This window comes from Paroedura picta, chromosome 8 (assembly GCF_049243985.1).
Source record: "Paroedura picta isolate Pp20150507F chromosome 8, Ppicta_v3.0, whole genome shotgun sequence".
Classification (NCBI taxonomy): domain Eukaryota; kingdom Metazoa; phylum Chordata; class Lepidosauria; order Squamata; family Gekkonidae; genus Paroedura; species Paroedura picta.
This window is the reverse complement of record NC_135376.1, coordinates 83,467,960-83,485,071: the sequence shown is the minus strand read 5'-3', so window position 1 is coordinate 83,485,071 and position 17,112 is coordinate 83,467,960. Positions and strand designations below refer to the sequence as shown.

The 17,112-nt window shown below is 41.6% G+C and overlaps 1 protein-coding gene across 7 annotated transcripts in view; it reads left to right on the top strand.

The window, feature by feature from the left end:
• CCSER2 (coiled-coil serine rich protein 2) overlaps nucleotides 1-16,345 on the top strand; it is a 66,341-nt gene extending 49,996 nt beyond the window's left edge. For 4 of the 7 annotated variants that reach the window (XM_077350634.1, XM_077350633.1, XM_077350631.1 and 1 more), the window contains one exon: nucleotides 11,328-16,345. In XM_077350634.1, coding sequence (XP_077206749.1) covers nucleotides 11,328-12,140 — 813 coding nt within the window. In that variant the 3' untranslated portion in view covers nucleotides 12,141-16,345. Of the gene's footprint in view, nucleotides 1-4,364; nucleotides 4,405-11,327 lie in introns of all 7 variants that reach the window. The other 3 variants (XM_077350636.1, XM_077350635.1, XM_077350637.1) reach the window with 2 other exon arrangements.
• The last annotated feature ends 767 nt before the right edge of the window (nucleotides 16,346-17,112 follow it).

The following is a 17,112-nucleotide window of genomic DNA, read 5'->3' as shown; positions in this document are numbered from 1 at the left end:
TATAATGAAAAAGAAGCCCCAGATATCTGAAGGACTTAACCTGTTCAATCGTTTTTCCTGCAACTCTCCAAGCGGCATGCTTCCAAGATTTGGAAAAGATTAAAATTTTGGTCTTATCAAAATTGATAACTAGGGAATTCAAATAACAGAAGGAGATGAATTTACATAAAGCACGTTTAAGACCAATTTTTGTGACTGCATCATCAGCATATAATAATACAGGAACCTCAGCTGATTTTAATTTGGGGAGATGTCCATCCACTGTGGCCAGATACAGAGGTAGATCGGCAAGGAACAAATTGAACAGGCTTGGGGCCAGTACACAACCCTGCTTTACACCTTTTGATACAGGAATTTTATGGGATAAAGTACCCAAGCCATCTAATCTAATTTGGCAAAAATTAGAGGAATGTAATTTTTGAAGTAAAAAAAGGAGAGGGTGTTCTATTCCCAACTTCTTTAATTTCTCCCATAATAAGGGATGCTTGACTGAGTCAAAGGCATTATGCAAGTCAATAAAAGCTGTATATAATTTCCCCCGCCACTGCTGGGCGTATTTTTCAGCAAGGAAGGCCAAAATTGAACAGTGATCCAGGGTGGAATACTGAGGCGTAAATCCGATTTGTTCCCTACCCGGTAAATTAGAAACATTCATCCAATCTTGCAGTTTTTTAAGCAGATGTTTAGCATGTAGTTTTCCCACTATGGACAGTAAACTAATAAGTCTATAGTTTTCTAAATTATCGGGATCACCTTTTTTGAAGATAGGGATCAAAATGGAGTTGAACCAGGGCCTAGTCTGCACACAATAGATAATGCACTTTCAATGCAGTTTAGAAGTAGATTTTCCTGTTCCGCACAGGAAAATCCAGCTGCAAAAGCACATTGAAAGCGCATTATCTATTGGATGCAGACTAGGCCCAGGAGTCCGGGATAGAGCTATATTTATCTATCAGAGCGAAGAGATGGGCAAGCGAGCCTGACCACCAATCAACATTGTTTCTCAGGAGCTCGGCTGGAATTCCATCTGGACCAGAGGCCTTGTTAAGTTTGAGAGACATGATAAGGTCAAAAATCTCATCCTGAGTGACAGGAGGCCACTTAGGTGTATCCAGAGGCAGGGGGTAAATCAGATCATGGAGGGGGGGGTCATTAAAAAGCTTATGGTAGAAGGTGTTATATTTTTGCTGGGAGACATTTAATGTGGGAGTGGCTCTTGCAGTATATTTAGTACCAGATACCAGGGACCAGAAGGCTTTATTATCATTTCTTTTGACTGCAGTTAAAAGTTGGGACCAGTTTTCCATAAAAAGCATATGTTTCTTCTGATCGAACAGGTGTTGACAAGCTTTTCTCAAATCGCTGTAAAGGGAAGGCTTCCATGGGAGTAAACCTGAGCATATCAGATGGAAATATTTACAAAACTTTTTTTTGCAGACACACACTTAGTATCAAACCAGACATTTAAAGATAGTTTAGCTGACCCAGAGGGAATGGCATGCACAAAGTGTCTAAGATTATCGATGATACAATTAAATTTGTTTAACGCCTCTTCTATTGAGCTGCTCCCATATAAATCATTCTTTAACGACATCGCAGTTGTAGAAGATAACCAAAGTTCAATCTGTGCAGCAGCAGTGGGTGACCAGATTATTCTTTTAAAAGAGAGGGCATCTGAGTCGGCAGAAGCATTGGGAAGGGGACTATCTGAGTCATGGCAAATATCTAACGAAAGCATTATCAGAAAATGGTCACTTTCAGAGCGGTTACCCATCGAGAATTTTGTTACATATTTGATGCAATCCATGGAAATGATTGCATAATCAACCACGCTGCAGCTACGAGGAGAAAAGTAAAATGGCCCTTGGGGTCATAAAAGGGTTATAAAAGGGCCTGGAAGGCCCAACTTTTCACTATATGCATGGGCCCAGCCCAGCATAGCCACTGATGACATCCATGTTAAAAAAAGAAACACAGAAAAATCTGCGTTCCCAATAATGTAGGGCATTGGAGGTCCTAAAGCAGGCTAGGGCTGGGAGGGGCTGGGCCAGTGGCAACGTCATGCATAAACAGGGATTTGCAGGCCCTGGCCAGACTTTTCCCCTGTGCATAATAGGTCTGAGTGTAGTAGTAGAGAATGGCAGACTTTTTCCTGGGCTCAGCACTCTGCTTGTGAACTGAACATTCAGAAGTGTTTTACTGAAGACCGATCTTGACTAGCCAGTTATTTCCAGTTTTCTTACACCATGTGCTAAATGTAATTATCGCTCGAGCGCATTGTATTTGAGAGAATATATTTAAATTCACCAGAGAATTATTCCTTTACATCCAAACTTGACAAGAGAATACTAAAGAAAATAAGGCTTTAAAAGCCAAGCTTGGCATCTCATCTCAGCCTTTTCATTAGTGTCTAGATCTGTCTTTAGATCAAAGGTGGGAAAGTTTTTTGGCTGTTCAACTCATTTGGTTCCATCTTCTCACAGAATGTCAAGCTAGATGGGCCTTTAATCTGCTTCATCCGGGCTTCTGAATTGTCAGTGTGTCTTCCTCTAAATTGCATAGTCTACCCTTCACCTTTTAAGCAGTGATATATACATATAGCAAATACCTAAGGTAAAATAGTTGTGCAGCTTGTCAGCTAAAAGTTCTGAGATGTTGAAAATGAGCACTAGCTACCTAAAAGGGTTCAACAGCTTTACCCTTGTAAGGAGGAGGCACTTATGTAGTGCTCATCTTGTTGAATCATGGCATATTGGTGGTCTTTCTCTTCTCCCCACCCCCCAGCCATATCCTAATAGCTTTTTCGGAAATTCAAGACAGGATTAGATCCACTGAGTTGCCACTGGAAAATGCTTGACAGTCAGATCTTTCTGCCTCCTCCTTCCTCTAGCAACCCATGAGACCTTTGAAAAATACTTGCAGGAGATAAGAGGACACACATGGACAACAAGCCCACATGGCTGCAATGAGGAGGGGAGTTGAATAAAATAGCCCTATTTTGCTTCTTCCTCAGCAGAAGGATTGCTGGCAGAAGAGGAACTATTTTGCTCAGTTCTCCCTCCTCACTGCAACTCCTTGTTGGTGCTTTGTGCAAATGGGTCCCACAACTTCACTCCCAGCATTGCTTGTAGGGTTGCAGGGGAAAAGGGGAGGGCAGGAGAGATCCATGAACCCCCTTGCTGGATCCAGTCCAGGGTGTTAACCTTTTTATCTACCTGTCTTGAATTATGATGGTGCAATGATTGGTGAGGTGAATACGGTTTCCTTGTTCCCAAATTGTCGGTAGTTTATTGTGCAACCTTTGACAGGTGACCTTAAAATATTTGGTGAATTCATACTGCTGTGGAAAAATTCAAGTGGGTAGCCATATTGGTCTGAAGCAGCAGAACCAAACAAAATCAGAGTCCAGTGGCACCTTTAAGACCAACACAAATTTATTCAAGGCATGAGCTTTCAAGTGCAAGCACTCTAGTCTGTGGATGAGTGCTTGCACTCGAAAGCTCACACCTTGAATAAATCTTTGTTGGTCTTAAAGGTGCCACTGGACTCTGATCTTGTTTGATTCTGCTGTGGAAAAAGGCAGCCTGTGTTCACACCCCCTCTCCACACCCTTTAATCAAGGTGTCTGTAGAAACGGTCTTTTCTGCCACACTTTTTTCCTAATGTTTATGTATGACACCATAGTTTGTAGCTGGTATATGTCACCCATGGCAGCACAGTTGCTGCTCTTGTTGATCCTCAGTTCTGGCCATTAGAGATTTAGATCAGGTTTTGGATAACCAGGAGCAGTTCTTAACATGTCTTGAGACAGGGCGATGGAAACATAATGACAGGGTAAAAAGGTTGGCAAATGCCACTGGTCGATAGGCAGAGCAGTTATACTTTTAGTGTGTGAGTCATGGAAACATGGCTTTCAAAGCCAAAAGGGAGATGCGTCTCTGGTGCATCACGGGATGTTGTGAAACGTGATAGTGGACAGACAACAGCTAAATATACCTGTCTCTAGCTTATGAATTTAAACAGTGCTAGGAGTAAATTAAGCGGTTGGGTGGCAGGGAGGGAATCATAAATGGGGTAACTGCTCATGTCCTGCTGAAGGTGAGTAGAAAGTAGTCTCCAAGGGGAATTGGGTGCTTCAAGATATTTGCAATATATACCTCAAATCCAGGAATGTTACACACACAATATACTTTATTCTGCTGAAATAGAAACCCTACTTAAAAGTGCCTTGTTGCACTTGCCTCCATGAGAATGGAAGAGGCTATTCTTTGGTCATGGCAGTTGCTCATTGTTATGTCTCGGTCCTCTGATACCATTGTCCTTGTCTCTTTCTTGTCTCTGCTTTCCATTTTGCTATGGGCAAGGAGTTGAGGAGTTAGTCCATTACTTCTATGATAAAGCGTGGTACAGTACAACTTCAGATTTCTCCCCGTCTCCTTCCACATCACCACCGTGCTCGCTCCCTGCATGGTGCATGCATGTCAGAGTGGTGCATGCCATTGTCTTGTTTCCTCCAGACCTGCAAACTGTGTTGTCGTTCCTCACAAAACCTAGGCCAGCACCTTGTTTTACCTTATTAACTATGTTATGAGCTAAATAATTGCCACACTTTCATGCTTGTCTTCCCCCCCACCCACACACACACACACACACACATACATTACTGAATTACATCAAGCTGTATGTGAACTCGCTAAACACATGACGTGATTTCCAGTTACATGCATTTTTTAAGGGGTGATTCTCGTCACTGATCTTTTTTCTGCTTGTTGAGCAGCCCACGGCAGTTTTTGTAGAACCCAGCCTTCACACGATGCTGCTGTAGTGTGGCAAGGGTACGTCGGGTCCTTTGTAACAAGTGCATCTTGAAGTCTGATAGCGTTTCTAGAACGTATCTATCTGCTGTCTCCCACTGAGAATATTGGAGGTCTAAATACTACCGCTCTGTATACTCACACCCTTCATAATGTTTTATAGTGACTGGCTTCCGCAGTTGCATGGCATCGCGAGTATTTTATAGCAGAATAATTATTTTTAAATTTTTCTGTTTTAAGTGCCCAATGCATTGTTAATCCTTACAACATCCCTGTAAGGTAGGCTTGCATTTTCCCCTGTGGGAATAATACTGTGGGGGGCTGGTGGCGGCTGAGGCTGAAAGACTGGATTCTCTTCTCACAGCTTGCTTTTCCCCCACTAACCAAGTTCACTGGTCTCTTCATGAGAGCCAGTGTGGTGTTATGGTTAGAGTGTTGGACTAGACTGGAGAGACTGAGGCTCAAATCCTCTAGGAATTTCCTGGGTGACCATAAGCCTAGCCTTCCTCACAGGGTTGTTGTGAGGATAAAGTAGAAGAAGAGGAGAATGATGTAAGCCACCTTAGGTCCCTGTTGGAGAGAAAAGTAGGGCACAAATGCATTGAGTAAAAAATAAATATAATATTGATAGGAAGCTCTGTAAAACAGTTTAGCAAGCCAAATGTTTTTTTGTGAGCGTTCCAAGTTAGAAATAGTGTTTTATAGCCACTTGAAACTGTTCACAGCCCAATTCTTCTATTTGCCGCTGGCTTAGCTCTAGTGTTTGTTTGTTCCTTGAGCTCATTTGGGTTCACAGGATAAAGACACCAAGTAGCTACTCTGATGTAGCTGATGTGCTCATATTTTGACTTTAGATTTTGGAGACTTTACTGCTTCAGGTCTGGTTGCAGTGGTTTGCTCACCGCAGTCTCACTGCCATCCACAGCATGCAATCTGGCAAGACAGCATAAGTCAGCCAGATTGCCTCTACAGTAGTGACACATTCATTCTCCCATGACATTTGGAGGCAAAACACTTTTCAATTGCATAGTGCCCTGGCCAAAAAAGAAAAAAAAGAAAAAAAGGCACAAGTCTGTTAGAGAAAGAGATACAACTGTGAAGTCCAAACCCATCTCTGCTTAGCACTGTTCAGTGCACTGTGACCCATGCAATGTTACTAGTTCCTCCCACATATAATGCTTCATCAGCCAGGCTATTACAGGCTGGATTGTAGCATGTAAATAGAAACAGAGACATTAATAAACCTGTATTTAACAAAGCCAAGTGTGGTGCATATTGGTAGACATTTAACAAAGCCAAGTGTGGTGCATATTGGTAGACACTTTGATCTAGCTGGTAGTTCACAGTACATGTGCGCATTTTTCAGATTAATAGTTTAGTTGGAATACACCGTTTTCCCCTGTGACTAGAGCAAATCTTGCAAGTCAGTATGCAGCATTGCTTTTGGTTAGGTTAAACAAATGCTTTCAGTCACCTGGGCTCCATAGATACAAAACACTTGATATGAAGAACTTCTGATACCACCACTCCATGCTGAATGGTCCTGAATTTCATTGTTAAAAAGCCCTTTAGGGAGATTGCTGTTTTGATGTAAAGATTTTCCAAATATGGTCTTGTCTTTCATTTTAAGAACCTCCAGTCATACGTAAATAGCAGCATGAATGCCACCTTAGGTCTAATATGTTCTGACACAGTAGACGAAGCTTTGAGTACAGTTGCTAGGCGTCTAGGCAGAATGTTCAGCTTTCTCTTTCTTCAAATGTTGGCCCTATAAGGCAGCTAGGAGAAAGCATTTGCTGCACATAGTTTGAGTGCTGAAAAGCTTTTAACAAAACTAGTTGCTCTCTGAACTTTTAGATTGAGACAAGGTAGATGGTAGATTGAATTACATCTGCCCAAGAAAGTGACTCATCAAACAATCAAAACTGCAGACTTAATGACATTGCTACAAGAGGCCATTTATGGCAGGTTGGATAGTAATTGTCGTTTTGGTCTAGCTGTCATTCAGCAGATCTATATGGACTGCCTTCAAGCCTTTTAAAGTGAGATTATCCACATATAACAATAAATTATGGGACAATGATATCAAGTTTTAGAAAAACTTCATTAAATCACTGATGTGTGTATTACAGCGTTTGCATGGCGGAACAATAAACAAATTGGAGTCTATGTCAAAGATCTGTTCTATGGAGCAAAACTTTCAATGTTCAGTGTATTAAACATTTCTTTTTCTTTTCCCCTGGCTGCGTCAGTTAACGGTCCTATTTAGTGCATTCTGCCTTTCACCTTAAATAAACACTCTATAACCACTACTGTGGATACTTAATACAAATTCCGCAGTTTAATAATATGCTGTGTTTGTGTTTGAACTAACATTTGTATAAATACTCCATGGGCGATTTATAATGAAATGAAGGAGGGTAGTTTTTAACAGTGACACAAGGGAAAGAGAGAGAGAGACTCTGCCATAGACCCATGAAGCCACCCTTTCTTAAGGTGGTTTTGGGGTGCAGCTTGCAGACAGATCAAGTGGGGTGTGTGGGGGTTGGGCAGCTCGTTAGCAGGGCTGAGATAGAGCTGCTTAGCAGGCAGTCAGCAGGCCGAGAGGCCCTAGTCAGGCCCAGCCTAGCAGGCCAAGAGGCCCTCGTTAACAAGCCCTCCACCACCCTTCACCCAGGGCCCTTTCCCCTTACCTGCTGCTGGCTTCAGGCACTGAGGCATCTGAGAGCAAAGAGGCTAGAGTCCAGGGACGGAGTGCAGGAGCTGCAGGGACAGGGTCAATTAGGGCAAAGCTGGCTGCACCCTGATTGGCCCTATTCTAACTTGGACAGCCGGATACATCCCACCCCCTAGGCTGTTTCAGAAATATATAGAGGAACAACAATGGATAAGGATGTAGTCCCCTTTTCGTCCCCTCTAGAATGCAGGTATCTTGGCAAGGTTTAAAGGCTTTTTTATGGTTTCTCTGCCCCTTCTTTGTCTGTTTCTATTCTCCATCTCTACCCTCAGATAAGGGCCTGTCTGTTCATTGGATGTTGTTGCTGCCTGGATGTTATTAGTTCAGTGCTTCTGGCAGCAGTTTGGATGACTGCACACTTGGAAGCCCAGGGCCATTTTTTTTTAAACAAGCAAATGTCCACACTGATCTGGGAACCCTGGTGACCAAGCAGCAGTTTATTCATTATGTAGCTTGTAGCTGCCATAAGACCAGGAAATAACATGTAGGGTGATTGAATTGTTGAACTGCTTTTACAGAAGTACCCATAGAGAAGGCAGTTTTAGATGCCTTGGGATTGGGAAAGGGTATTTATGTGAAGTTCAGAAGTAGGTCAGGCAGAGATGTAGGGCATTGGGATATTATGATGAAATGGAAGAGAACTCTAAGTGCAGGGATATCAGTAGACTTTGGGGGAAAGAAGGGTATTTGGGTTCAGCAGAATCTTGTGGTATAATCCAGCATTTGATATTTGTCTACCTCTTTCTATATGCAATTTCTTTGTCTAAAGATTGAATAGGATATCGACCTTATGTATGGTATTTGTCTACTTCATAGAATCATAGAGTTGGAAGAAACCTCCTGCCCCCACGCAATGCAGGACACTCACAACCCTATCACTCATCCACTGTAACCTGTCACCTCCTTGAACCTTCACAAAATCAGCCTTTCCATCAGATGGCTATCCAGCCTCTGTTTAAAAATTTCCAGAGATGGAGAACCCACCACCCACTTCTTATGTAGACAAAAATGAAGAATTGCTAGGAAATGCCGGCAATGAATATATCAAATAACTAAACATTTTATTGGTATTCTTTGAAACCTCAAATGTTTGCACATTCCTCAATACTTACAATGTAAACTAATTTTTAAAAAGTATTTTGTGTGATGTCCTTCCATGGGGTTTCATCACTAGATGTTAAAGGTAGTTGTATAGCATGATGAAAACTTGTGTTGAATACACTCGGCCTTTCCTCCTGTGAAATGGTAGGACTGAAGGAGCGGGTGAATGAGACAGCCTCACTAAAAGTGAAAAGAGAACCAGCGGGGTGCAGTGGTTAAGAACGGTGGCTTCTAATCTGGCGAGCCAGGTTTGATTCCCTGCTCCTCCATGTGCGGCCAGCTGGGTGACCTTGGGCTAGATAAAGCAATTGTCAGCTGTTTTCAGACTCTTTAGAGTAGTGAAAAGCAGGCTATAAAAACGAATGATTCTTCCTCAAAATACAGACATGGGTGAAAATCACAGGTCTCAACCCAGCTGCAAAATGCAGACAGCAAGCTTGTGCAGCCCCAGTGTATATGGGGCCATCCAAGAAAGGTAGAGAAGATTAACTTCACTTGACTTTTCTAATTGAAATCTGCTTTCCAGCACTGCTGGGGATGTTTAAAAAGAAAACGGGCACCCTTTGCAAACTTTACCATCCTCATTAAATGCTAATCGTAAAGTGAGGGAGAAGAACCAGAATGCTTTCCCTGGACATAGCGTTTCTATCTCAGTATAGCTCTGAAACTGTTGTTCAGAGGTCTACTGCCTCTAACGCTGGAGGGTCGGTTTAGCCTTCATAATGAATAGTCTTGATAGATCTCAGTGAACATCTTTTTTTCCTAATTAGGGCAAAATAATGGACTGGCTGCCTCCTTCCTGAGCAAAGGCATCTGACCAACAGTTGCTTGGAAGAGAATGCTAGAGCTGAGGCGCATTGCTCTGCTCCTGTGAAGCAGCTCTTCTTTCTTTTAAGTCAGGGGTAGTCAACCTGTGGTCCTCCAGATGTTCATGGACTTACAATTCCCATGAGCCCCTGCCAGCATATGCTTTAAATGATAGGAGGCTTGTTGGATGATAAATCCATATTTATCTCATTGTTTGCATGCTCTTCAGAGTTGCTCAAAATCATAATCTGCACTGGCCAGGTAAAACCTACCCAAATGTAGAAGGGTCAATTACAGGCTCATTCGGTGTTACCGGATTCTTGACTTTCGAATAATAATCTGAGCGATGTTCAGTATCCTCATCTGAGAAAACAGTTGGTTCTTGTGGTTAAAGTAAACGAGATAGTTATTGATTCCAGAATCCTGTTTCCTTCTCATCTTTCTTTTCCTCCAGGGTTTCCTGGAATGTTCAGGCTGTTTTGCTTCCGTACCTAGGGATGAAAATCTTATGACACTACTTTCTTTGAATTGGCTACTGCTATTTTTTGTATGTAGGGGCTTGGTTCCAATTCCTGTTCAAGACAAGGTCCAGGTTGAGTTCACTGGAGCAATCCGTGCCTATTAAATTGCCACAATGGCCTTTGATTTATAGTGTTGCCTTGCTCAGTTCCTCCCAATTCAAATTCTGATTTGGGCAAAAATGCTCAGACTGAGCTGTTATCACGTTTCAGGAATTTGCAATGTCCTGGGCTCTGGGAAATGCTTTTCCTGGGATATGCAGTCTTCAGCAATTTATTCAAGGTATATTGTTAATGTCCTGGTTCTTCTTTCCCAATCTGCAGATAGAAATGAATTTCAGTAGTTCAGCATTTTAGTAATTCACTTTTACATGAAATGAACATAAGTTGACTTCTCTTGCCCAATTCTTTTTGGGAATGTCTTGCTAGGGATCAGACTGAGGCTTTTCCTGACCTGTGGTTTAAAAATCGTTTAGAGGTGTAGAGGTTGAACCTGGTTCTTGCACATGCAGAGCACACACATTCACAGAGCTGGATTGTGACCCTCCCTGTACTGAATCTTGCTGCGTTGGGGGCTGGAGATTAGCAGCCAAAATGGCTAGTCACAAGATAGCTTTTAGTAAGCAGTGCTTATGCAGGGTCCTTAAAAATGTATTTGAGATCACTGATTTGGATGAGGGTAAACTTTTAAATCAAGCATTCATAAAGGAAAGTCTTCAGAGCACTTCACAACATATTCCAAAAATGTACACTTCTAATGTACATTTGGGTAGCGAACCGTTAGGACCTCTAACATTTTTAAGCATTTATGAAAAACTGTTGTACAATAGAAAATGCCTTGTACATTTCATTCATCCACATTTGCTTAAGTTCACTGGTATTTAAAGGTACCAAGACTGAGGTATTCAAATGAGATAGATTTGAGTCCATTAACCCTAGGAGACCAACAAGATTTTGGGGGGCGGGTATCATTTTTCAAAAATCAAAGCTCCCTTTGATGAGCTTAGAATCTTGAAAGTGTATACTCTGAAAATGTTGTTTCTCTTTAAGGGGCTAATGGGATAGCTTTTCTGTTGTAGACCAACCCTCTGAAACTATCTTCAATGAGGTATTAAATGTCCCTTTAACACCACTATAGATTGAGTCTCTTTGTGCTAAATAGCTCATTTGGTATTGCTGAGCTGCATTCCTTTGCACACGTCTGGGATGTGTCATGATTCACCAGTGTTGTAAATGTCAGCTTTTAGTGTAAAAATTGTAAGTGGCTTAGTCAGTCATTGTGTCTTCTGTTCCTTTCACTGATATTTCCCCCTGTCCTAATCTCTCGGCATGGAACTTTCTCTCCCGTAGCCTCAAGTACTACAGCCTTCCAGCCACCTTCCCCGTTTCACAGACCTCGCCCAGGGAAAAATAATAAAAACATCACACATCGCGGCCCACAGTGAGCACCCTGGTCAAGACCAACAGAGAAAACGGGGCCATGAATATCAAAATGCTGCAGATGGCTCCTTCACCCGTAGCCTGAACGAACCGAGCACTTTAAGTATCCAGTTAAAGAAGCCAGAGGAGAACATGCATTCCGTCAAGAATGTAAATGCCAGAGAAGAAATAGGAGAGCCGGCTGGTAGGAAAATAAGTATGCCACAGCCTCACCCCTCTTCTTTGCAATCATCTACCCAACTGAGTACACAAGAGGTCCAGGCCAGATTAATCCCGAAAAAGCATCGCTTACGGACAAACCAGGCTTCGCTGCCAAAGACTTCAAAACTTACAAAGCCCTCGAATCAGAATGATTTAGTGCCTCTTCCCGCTGCTCTTGCAGCAGCATCGCCAGAAGACTGTTCTGCTCCCAAGGAGCCTGAGCTACTTCCACCAAATGGTCCGTCCCAACTGCAGTTGGCATCCAGTCAAATGAGCATGAATAGTAAGAACCAGAGAACTTCTAAGCTCCGTCCACCAACAGTTTCCGTTAGGCCCAGGCAGACGACAAATCTAAAACTCCCAGTCCCTCCGGAGCCTCAGAATACCTGGTCGAAGGCAAGCCGCTTGAAACCACCAACACAGGCAAAAGAAAATATGCAGAATCCAAGTCCAAATACTCATTCTGGTGACAGTGGGGCTTCAAATTGGCATTCCCGACTCCCTAAACCAAAGACATATTAAAAGTTATGACTTGCGTATGTACATCTCAGTGTCTTGTATTGCTACGCTGCTACGGTCGTCCTTTCTCACTTGGATCAACGTTCTTCATCGAAAGCCTACAAGCATTTGAGTGATGCCTCTGTGCTGGTACACATCGCTCATAATTTTGTGCCAGATAGAAATATGGCATGATTCCTGCAGAACGTAGTCTGTTGAACCAGTTGCAGAAGCCTGTTGGCGTCCATCGACGGCATCCAAGAGATCAGCCTGAAAGAAATCACTTTGCAAATGTTAAAGCTTGCCGTGATCACTGGTGGCTAGAGTCCTGCAGTGCATTTGAAGAGTACAGGGGGCTTGTTCAAAATTCTAGTCATATTTAGTTTGGACAATTGGATAATAAACGGTTAAGGCAACACTTTACTTTGGTTCTGATTTAGCAATTGCAAGTGATGGTATTCTATAGAGAGGTGATCTTTTATCTCCATTTTCAGCCATAAGTGACTGCATCTCAGAGGCCTATGCAAGTTATTCCTATTTATAGCAACACTGTACCCAAGACTTTCTAAAGGATCTATATCTAGTATTTAATCTAGATTTTATGTTTTGCCACATTGGGTCCCAATTCGCTCTTGTCGTTCTTTTTTGGACCTGTGTTCACAGTTCATTTCACAGGGTTTTAGTTATATTTAAGCATTTAATCTATCCATACATTATGGGGAACCTGTGGAATGCTTCTATATTCTATAGGTATTGTGGTATAACTGTACACAAAGTGTTAGGATTCATGTCCAAAAGTCTCTTCATGCAGGCTGTTGTGAAATAGTGTATAATATGACTCTGGGCCTGAAGGTCCATAACACCCCTGGGAAAGATGTTCATAACATGTTTCATGTAAGGTTTAACTTTATTGTAACGTTTATTTATTGATTTCTGTTAATATTGCAAAGAATACCCAACTTGAAATGTTTGCACAGAACTCTGCCATAAATGTAGGGATTTGAAACTTATTTTTTCATAATAAAAGCTTGTTTTCAAAACTACTATATATTTTTTGAAAACATCCTACACTTTTGCATTGAGGCATCTTGTGGAGTCACAGAGGCTAATAATTTTGGTTTCATGGCGGGTTCCTGAGTAGTGAATAGTAAGGAGGAAGTGACTGGGAGATGGAATGAGAAGCTCTTTTGAAAAGTGATCTGTTTGATGATGGTTAAAGCCAGACATTTATGGGACTGTAAATCACGGGAATAAACTACCACTTCCAGAAAAACACACACATAAGGAATGAAATGTTGGTTGAAAAGGATCACTGCATACCACAACGTCAAACCTTTCATTAGTTTAACTGCATCGCTTACTCCAACCAGAGAAGAATCACCAGACAGGATATCTTCAAAGATACTGTTCAGTGGAACAGATGTGGCTATTCCACATTAGAAGGTTCAAGGCCTTCAAGTACTAATTTAAAAAAAATGGGCTTGCAAGACTATATCAGCTCCAGAGCCATTTTAACTTGGGCTTTTCTTAAGCCTAAGCATAGCTACCTCCTTTAGAGTGCTGAGATTTGTAAAGGTTTTTAAAGTATTAGCCATCTTGACCTTTTGGGATATGGAGGTCTACAGACCCATTTTCAGGCTATTCAATCAGTCTGGCTAAACTTACGCATTCAGTCTGTTGAGTCAGTTGAAATAGAATAATTGCTTATTAGGGGTTCATCGACAGACATTACGGCAGATATTTTCGTAAAAGCAGAACAGCTTCTTTGGCTTAGCAAAAGGTTTTGTTTCTGGCTGGAGGTGAGATGCAGGTAGGTTTTCCCCAGTGAAAAGAAAAAAGAGATGCAGTTAAACTGGATTTGCCTATGTCGTTCTGAGACTGTTATTGGCTAAATGTTTTGACTTGACGACGTCTTTTTCACATCTCCCCTCATTATGTCACGTTCAGTCCAGTTAATGTATAAAAAACCCACTGGTCCACCAAGGTGTTGTTTGTATGTTGCTAGCACAGTGAGACTGACCAGCTGCTTTCTGAGAGGGAATCGCCACTTGTCTGGGGCATTAAGACTGTCCTGACAGCAAAGTTGTAGAGGTCTTTACAGTAAGATTTAAAGTCTGCTTTGATTTTAAAATGGAAATGCTTCAGGAATTTTCTTTTTTTGAATGCCTGTGATTACAATTACTGTCATGGCATTCGTTAGAGCACATAATAAGCAGAAAAACCTTGAGACAAGATATGGCCTTCCTATAGTGACTGCAGTTAAGTACAACAATTAATAAAAGTATTTTCTAAACATAAGTTTAGGATTACACATGCTTGGGTTTTTTTGTTTTAATAGTCTTCAGTGAAGCTGGAGACAGCCAACCTAGCTGTAATTGTGGGATGCTGCCCCAAGCATCTTGGGCGTGAGTTGACTGTTATTACATTGTGACCACAGCATGCTGAACAAGGGTGGTCACTCAGGACACGGTTTTGGATCACTGCCAATTCAGTTACCGGCCAGGAGTCCAAACTAGAAGGTGGTGGCTTTCCCAATTGGTGCCTGATTGTCCCTTTGAAGTGGACGTATGACTGTATCAAAGAGCGTTTCCGTGTATGTTTAGAAAGTCCAGGGTATTGAGGCAAAGGTTTAGTTGGGAAGGGGTGAGACTTGAAGACTCACTCCAGTGTGGAGAAGGTTCTTGAAAGAGATCAGGAGAACTCTAACAGACGTAAGTACACATTTCAAGTGATACAGATACTTATTTAAAGTGAAGGTTATGAGGGATATATAAATGGGGATTTGCTACCGTTTAGGTTTCTTTAAACGGCTCGTGCATTTTTATCTTTTGGGGTTCTCCTGCATTATGCAATAATTCCTCAAGTATTAAACTGTTCCTCACATGTGTATAGTGAAGGTTATTCTATTTTTAACAATGGATGTGAAAAATGGAACAAAACTAATTTGCACTTTAAATAATACACTCCGTTGCTTGGAGTTGTGCCTAAATTAATCTAAATGCCTGTGGCTGAATCTTTGTTGTGTATTGACACGGTGGTTGTTGCTTTTTTTAAAGATGTGGGCGGTGCAGTCCCTAAAATGCCTGCTGCCTTCTCTAGTCTCTGCCACCAGTTCTTCATTGTCTCTGGGAAATGTTCAGGGCATAACATGCGCGATTGGCTTGAACCCTCACAGGGTCATCCTACTAATCTTCCTTCTGCATAGTGTTGTTGAAAACTGTGGCAAAAACTGTTGAGATGCAATTGCGGAAACTTATGCTCCATAGCAAAGGTTCAGCCTTCCAGGTTTATAGGTCTGCATTTTATTTTTAATTTTTTGAGGTGTTAAATGAACCCATGTGCAATACTCATCCCCCAGAAAATCAGCCAAGTGAACCACTGGGTTAATCAATGAGCATTGAGCCTTTCCAGTGGCCTGCCAGTTAATGTATTATGTGTATCCTAAATCCACCCACGGGCTCAATTTCCAAATCAATCATTGGTCTCAAATGCTGATACTTGTTTTTAATGCAACTTAAATGGCTTATTTTGTCTCTTGCATGTCACCCCATATGCATTCATGAAGCGTTGCATATACTGGTAGGTTAGCATGCCTGGGGAAGAATAGAATTACTTTTTTTGGCATAATTATCATTATTATCATTTGGCATAACAGATTACAATTCTCATGCTATTAAAATGGTTATCAGTTAGAAATAGTATCTCCCCCCCCCCCCCCAATCAGGCTGCAGTGCTTCTCTGAACATGATGGACACAGTTTGGCCAATGGTAATAATACTTGTTACCTGTTGGTATCGATATCAAGTTAAATTTGCACTTGGCTCTCTTCCCACTGTAATCAGTGAGGCTGGAATGCTGGACTTTGGCTGGACGGTTCCCAGCTGAGACATGATCATGGCTTCTGGTGTTGGACAATTCAGCAGCCATTCGCTATGGAAATTCAAAAGTATTTTGATTGCTGCTGCGGTAAAGCTGCTCACTGCCTATGTAAATGTCAAAAGCACCACAATAAATCCATATTAAGGACAGCATTAGAATTTGTTTTGAATTCAGTACTAGTGGCAGAAGTCCCCTTAACACGTTTTTTTTCCCCTCCTTTAAAATAATAATTAAAAAAAATGTTAAAAGTAAATACTGTATATTGGAATATGCTTGTAAAGATGATTTAAGATCTTATATGTAAAGACTTTCTGCACTGTTGCTTTAGTGAATAAAATTCATGATTCTAAGCGTCTTGTATGTAACTGTCATTTTGTCTTATGTGCTTTCCTGGGTAAATTCTAGCAACCTCAGTTCGGAAATATTGGCTTCAAAATTATTATTCTGCCCCCTTGTGTTATCAAGTGAAATCTGTAGCTTTTGGCTGACTGTAAAATACTGGCATCCATGCATTTTCCCCCAGCATGAGAGATCTCTGGATCCTTTCTGGTTTTAGATGTATAATGATAAAAAAAGAAATAATTGTCACATGGCTGCTTTTCTAAGTGTAGCTTCTGACATTTCTGTTCCTTTGATCTTCCATGTTTCATGCCTGTCTCCGTTCTCCGCCATTAAACTGATGGTTCATCTATATCTGTGTTCTTTGTGACGCTTCATCCGCACTTTCCCCCCTTCCTTACACCTATCTTGTATGTCTACTCTTCTATTGTCCAAAATAGTCCTTCTGCCTGATCTGTCATGTGAAAGATATTCCTTCACCCATGAAGTATCCAGAGGGATGATTGTTGAGCTATGGTGGGATCTTGAGACTGTTGCTTCCCACAGCTCCCAGTTTGATCCCTCTGGGGAGGGTGGTATATAAATATAATTAATGAATAATAAATGACCAGTGAGGGAAAGATGAGAGAGAGACTAAGTAATTAGACAGGCATGCTTTGTGTGACAACTTTGGGGAAAAATTCTTTTTGGCTTTGCCTGCACGATTGAACACCTATTCGTTGCTCCAGGCAGTTCGCTTAAAAAAGAAGTCCTGTCCCCGGGAGAAGGGAGAGGGAGG